This window comes from Primulina huaijiensis, chromosome 11 (genome assembly GCF_012295235.1).
Source record: "Primulina huaijiensis isolate GDHJ02 chromosome 11, ASM1229523v2, whole genome shotgun sequence".
Classification (NCBI taxonomy): Eukaryota; Viridiplantae; Streptophyta; class Magnoliopsida; order Lamiales; family Gesneriaceae; genus Primulina; species Primulina huaijiensis.
Window position 1 is genome coordinate 9,283,443 of NC_133316.1, and position 6,000 is coordinate 9,289,442.

General features: G+C 41.0%; 1 protein-coding gene and 1 non-coding gene across 2 annotated transcripts; one reads left to right on the plus strand and one right to left on the minus strand.

Annotated features, from left to right (window-relative positions):
• Window positions 1–363: 363 nt before the first annotated feature.
• LOC140989089 (small nucleolar RNA R71) lies at window positions 364–469 on the minus strand. Its single transcript, XR_012177435.1, has one exon. It is a non-coding gene; the product is annotated as a small nucleolar RNA R71 (small nucleolar RNA).
• Window positions 470–3,108: 2,639 nt separating this feature from the next.
• Window positions 3,109–5,105, plus strand: LOC140988345 (uncharacterized). The gene is made up of 5 exons (XM_073457373.1): window positions 3,109–3,483; window positions 3,731–3,896; window positions 3,999–4,069; window positions 4,187–4,354; window positions 4,854–5,105. Exons 1-5 carry the CDS (start codon window positions 3,109–3,111, stop codon window positions 5,103–5,105), a joined length of 1,032 nt encoding a protein of 343 aa, XP_073313474.1.
• The last annotated feature ends 895 nt before the right edge of the window (window positions 5,106–6,000 follow it).

The following is a 6,000-nucleotide window of genomic DNA, read 5'->3' on the forward strand; positions in this document are numbered from 1 at the left end:
CAATGCTAGAGTATGCACAGCCTTCTTTGGATGGTGCACGCCCCAGCATTGTGAGGCCTATTGTGCGGGCAAACCACTTCAAAATCAAGCCAGCTTTAATTCAGATGATCCAGCATACGGTCCAGTTTGGGGTATCTGCATTAGATGACCCAAACACGCACATCGCAGATTTTATTGAAATTTGTGATACTTTTAAATTTAATGGAGTTTCTGATGATGCTGTTGGATTGCGCTTATTTCCTTTCTCCTTACGTGACAAAGTTAAATCCTTGTTAAATTGTTTGCCTGTAGGTTCTATCACAACATGGGAGGACATGGCGAAAGCATTTCTCATTAAATACTTTCCTCCATCTAAGTCCATGAAGCTGCGGACAGACATCACCACATTTGCTCAATTCGAGCAGGAGTCTTTATATGAGGCATGGGAGTGCCTCAAAGATTTATTACGGAGATATCCGCATCACGAATTGCAGCTTGGGTTAGAAGTTTAAACATTTTATTATGGCTTGCTTACTCCTAATCATACTATGATAGATGTGGCTGCTTGTGGAAACCTATTGGGAAAAGCTGCTGAGGAAGTATATGAGTTATTGAAAGAGATGGCTGCTAGCAGCTATCATCCTCAATCTGAAAAGAACAACCAGCGTAGAAGTGTAGGAGTTCACCAGGTAACTGACCTTTCTGCTATTACTGCGCAACTTGATGTCTTGAACAAGAAATTGGACGGCTTGAATATGGGTGGCACGGCTATGCGTCTTCAAGAGATATTTTGTGATAAGTGTGGAGGTGAACACTTTGCGAAGGACTGTCAAGATGGTAACCCCTTTTACGTGCAAAACGAGGCACCAATGAGTTAAGTGGGAGTCCAAAACCGTCCAAGGAATGATCCGTAACACATATAATCCTGGATGGATGCAACATCCCAACTTCTCATGGGGTGGTCAAAACAGTCCGAATCGACCACAGGGAGGACAACTGTATGGAAAACAACCAATGTACAGATCCGACCCTCCTAGAGAAGAAAAGTCCAATTTGGAGCAGATGATGTCTAAGTTCATCTCATCTACCGAAACTAGACTCCAAAACCAAGATGCATCGATAAAGGTGCTAGAGAATCGGATTGGACAGTTGGCTAAGATGATAGCAAGTAGAGAACCGGACACCTTGCCAAGTAACACAGAGACCAATCCAAAAGAGTAAGTGAAGGCCATCGAGTTGAAGAGTGAGAAAGTTTTAGAGTCCAAAGAAAAGCAAAAAAGGTCAATTATCGGATGAACAGACTGAGACATCCAAAAGTAAGTTTTCTAACTCTACACCAGCACCCACTGCACAATCCAAAATTGTTATACCTCCTCCATTTCCTGCAACATTGAAAAAAGCGAAACTTGATGCGCAGTTCGGTAAGTTTCTTGAGGTATTTAAAAAATTGCACATCAATATTCCTTTTGCCGATGCTTTGATGCAAATGCCTAGTTATGCTAAATTTTTGAAGGACATCTTAGCGAGTAAGAGAAAATTGGAGGATCACATGACAGTAAATTTAACTGAAAATTGCTCTGCTTTGGTGCAAAACAAGATCCCACCGAAACTTAAAGATCCAGGGAATTTTCTATTCCTTGCATGATTGGTGATGTTGTTTTTCATAAATCCTTATGTGATCTTGGTGCAAGTATTAACCTCATGCCTTTGTCTATGTTTAGGAAACTTGGATTGGGATAACCTAAGCCAACGAAGATGTCTTTACAGCTAGCAGACAGATCTGTCAAGTATCCACGAAGAGTTATTGAAGATGTGCTAGTGAAAGTTGACAAATTTATTTTTCCTGCAGATTTTGTGGTGCTTGACATGGAGAAGGACATGGAGATGCCGTTGATATTGGGGAGGCCATTCTTTGCAACTGGCAAGGCACTAATTGATGTGCAGGAAGGGAAGTTGAGATTGAGAGTGGGGGAGGAGGAGATTACTTTTGATGTCTTTAATGCACTTAAGCACACACTGCATTCTGATAGTTGTTTTAAAATTGATGCTTTTGATTCACTTGTGTGTAATTATGTGCAGTATGCTATTAAGGACCCGTTGGAAGCCACTCTCACTACTGAATTGAGAGAAGACGAATTGGATGATGAGAAAGCTGAAATAGTGGCATACCTTAATGCCAACCATCCATGGAAGAGGCCAATCAGGATGAGATGAGAGGACCTGGGGATCGGAGAGACTTGACCCCTCAGAAGCCAAGCCTAGAGAAGCCACCAACTCTTGAGCTCAAGCTATTATTTCCACATCTGAAATACGTCTATATAGGTGAGAATAATAAACTTTTTGTGATTATTTCTTCTTATTTGACAGATGTGATGAGAGCAAACTGCTGAAAGTTTTGAAAGCGCACAAGAGTGCATTTGCGTGGAAAAGTGGCGGATATCGAAGGCATCAATCCATCAGTCTACATGAACAAGATATTGATGGAAGACAAGTACTCACCTCTTGTGCAACCTCAAAGAAGATTGAATCCAAAAATGGAAGAGGTAGTAAAAGCAGAAACTATCAAAATCCTTGACGCATGTATTATTTATCCTATATCTAGTAGTGCATGGGTGAGTCATGTTCAATGTGTGCCAAAAAAAGGTTGGATTACTGTTATCACAAATGAACAAAATGAATTAATACCCCCTAGGAGAGTTACGGGATGGCGTGTGTGCATTGATTATAGGAAATTGAATGATGTCACCCGTAAAGATCACTTTCCGCTTCCTTTCATTGATCAAATGCTTGAGAGGTTAACGGGTCATGAGTTTTATTGTTTTTTGGATGGGTATTCAAGGTATAACCAAAAAATGATTGCACCTGAGGACCAAGAGAACCATTTTCACTTGTCTTTATGGCACCTTTGCCTTTAGACGGATGCCCTTTGGCTTGTGTAATGCCCCTGCCACTTTTCAACGATGCATGACCGCTATATTTCATGACATGATTGAAACTTTCTTTGAAATATTTATGGATGACTTCTCGATCTTTGGCTCTTCTTTTGATGACTATTTGCAGAATCTGAAGGTGGTGTTGATGAGATGTGAGGAGACGAATTTGGTGCTAAATTGAAAAAAGTGCCATTTCATGGTACAAGGCATAGTATTGGGACACAAAATATTGGAGTATGGAATAGAGGTGGATAAGGCAAAAGTGGAAGTTATCAAGAACTTACCACCTCCGACATCCATAAAGGGAGTTAGAAGTTTTCTAGGCCACGCCGGTTTTTATCGGTGTTTTATTAAAGATTTTTCTAAAATTGCCAAGCCTCTATCTTCTTTACTTATGAAATATGTGCCGTTTGATTTTAAGTCTGACTATCTGCAGGCATACAATGATTTAAAGGAGCGCTTGGTGATGGCTCCTGTTTTGGTTGTACCAGATTGGGATCTACCCTTCGAGATCATGTGCGATGCCAGTAATACGGCGGTTGGTGCTGTTCTTGGCCAGCGGAAAAACAAGGTATTTCATACAATTTACTACGCAAGTAAAACCCCCAGATGAGGCTCAATTAAATTATGAAACCACTGAAAAGGAATTACTTGCAGTAGTATTCACGCTTGACAAATTTCATTCGTATCTTGTTTTGTCCAAAGTCATTGTTTACACAGACCACTCTGCACTGAAATATTTACTTGCTAAGAAAGATGCAAAGCCACGCCTACTGAGGTGGATTTAATTGTTACAAGATTTTGATTTAGAAATAAAGGATAAGAAGGGTGTTGAGAATGTGGTAGCTGATCACTTGTCAATATTGGAGCTTATTAGTAATAACTGTGTAGATCATGCCATTAATGATTGGTTTCCTGATGAGCAGCTGTTTGAGGTGAAACAATGTCTTTGGTATGCAAATTTTGCTAACTTTATTGTCACAGGCACACCACCACCCAATCTATCGTTTCACCAACGAAAGAAATTATTTTCTAACGTGAAGCAATATTTTTGGGAGGAACCATTTTTGTTTAAGATTTGTGCAGATTCCATGATAAGAAGGTGTGTTGCAGAGGAAGAATTTGGTCAAATTCTCGACCATTGTCATGATCGTGAGGTAAGTTGTCATTTTTGACCAACAAGGACAACATCTAAGGTACTTGAATGTGGCTTCTATTGGCCGACCCTATTTAAAGATGCTCGTTCTTATGTGCTTGCCTGTGATAAATGCCAGCGGACGGGTAACATCTCTAACGGTCATGAAATGCCATTAAACAATATCATTGAGTGTGAGGTTTTTGATGTGTGTGGGATAGACTTCATGGGACATTTTCCCAGTTCGTTCACAAAAAAATATATTTTGGTTGTGGTAGGCTATGTTTCTAAGTGGGTAGAGGCAGAAGTATGTGCCACTAATGATGCTCAAGTGGTCCTGAAATTTTTAAAGAAAAATATTTTTAATAGATTTGAAAAACCACAAGCAATCATTAGTGATGGTGACACCCATTTTTGCAACAAACTATTTGAAAAACGTTTGAGCAAATATAGTGTCACACATAAGATCTCTACCCCTTATTAACCCCAGACAAGTAGTCAAGTGGAATTGTCTAACCGAGAGATCAAACTGATTTTGGAAAAAGTGGTTGGTGTCAGTCGGAAAGACTGGTCTGTGAGGTTAGATGATGCTCTTTGGGCATATAGAACTGCTTGTAAAACACCTATAGGCACTACACCATATAGGTTATTGTTTGGTAAAGCATGTCATTTACTTGTAGAGTCAGAGCATCGGGCATACTGGGCAACAAAGGCACTGAACTTTAACTTCACTGATAAATGTGAACGACGTCTGCTTCAATTGAATTAGTTGGATGAATTCCGGAATCTGGCATATGATCTCGCAGGCATATGATCTCGCACTATCATACAAGGAGAAGACAAAGAGGGCTCATGACAAGCGAATCATTGAAAGGGAATTCAAGGAAGGTGAAAATGTCCTACTCTACAACTCCCGGTTGCGACTGTTTTGCGGTAAATTGAAGTCGCGATTGTCTGGTACATTCGTGATTTCTAAAGTATACCCATCGGGAGCTGTAGAAATACAAGATGGAAAGGATGAGAAATTTACGGTCAATGCCCAGCGACTGAAGCACTAAATGGGTGGCACAATTGAGCCACGACTTGGAATCCCCCGATTCCAAGACAATACAAACTGAAACTGACCGACGGTCAAACTCTCGACTATAAATTTAGAACTACCTCTCTTCTCCTTAACTTGTACTTAATTAGATTTTATTATTTTAGTTTATTTATTTCATTTATTTATTAAAAAAAATTCAAAAAATCCTAGGAGCTTGCGCTAGGGCGGTATTCTTCTACCGCCCCAGCTCGACTCCCTGGCATGATTGAGGAGAGTGGGTATCGCGCTAGGGCGGTATACTTTGACCGCCCCACGCGAACACTTTGATTTTCACTAGAACGCAGCACGCTATGGCGGCAAAACTTGATCTCCCCAGCGCGCCGCGTTATAAAGTCTTCCCCTTCCCTTTTTCTTCTCACTCTGTGTGCACACACTAACTCCCTACACCGAAATTTCTGCACACAAAGGCTCTCAACATCCATCTCTTCCTCTCAAATTCGTTGGTACTCGAGTTCCTACACTCCCACGCCACTCAAGAAGGCCAATGATCCACTCACCTCTTCAAATCTGCAAGACACTTAGCCCACCTCCGCAATCAGCAACGGCGCCGAACAAATGTAAGGTAACTCATTCTTCTTCCTCTTCTTTGTCTGATAACCACGGGAAATTTGTGAATGATGACGCACAAAATCAGTATTAACGTGCCAAAATACATAGGCGCCCCATTCCAGAGCGGGGGTTTGATTTCTCTGTTAGATCGGTCCATCTTTTGCAAGAAATTGAGGAACAAAGATGGGAGTCCTTTTGTATTCAACCCAAGGCCGCGGTGATTCCAATTGTACGTGAATTCTATGCCAACGCCGCCGAGCGGACCGATGGAAGAGCTATGGTTCGGGGTAAGTTAGTCTCTT

Excerpts from the sequence above, each read along its gene's own strand:
- LOC140988345 (XM_073457373.1), top strand. The coding sequence starts at position 3,109 with ATGGTACAAGGCATAGTATTGGGACACAAAATATTGGAGTATGGAATA. Across the intron at positions 3,484-3,730 it reads TTGGCCAGCGGAAAAACAAG|GATAAGAAGGGTGTTGAGAA; the intron begins GTATTTCATACA and ends TTAGAAATAAAG. Across the intron at positions 4,355-4,853 it reads CTAAGTGGGTAGAGGCAGAA|GCATATGATCTCGCACTATC; the intron begins GTATGTGCCACT and ends ATGATCTCGCAG.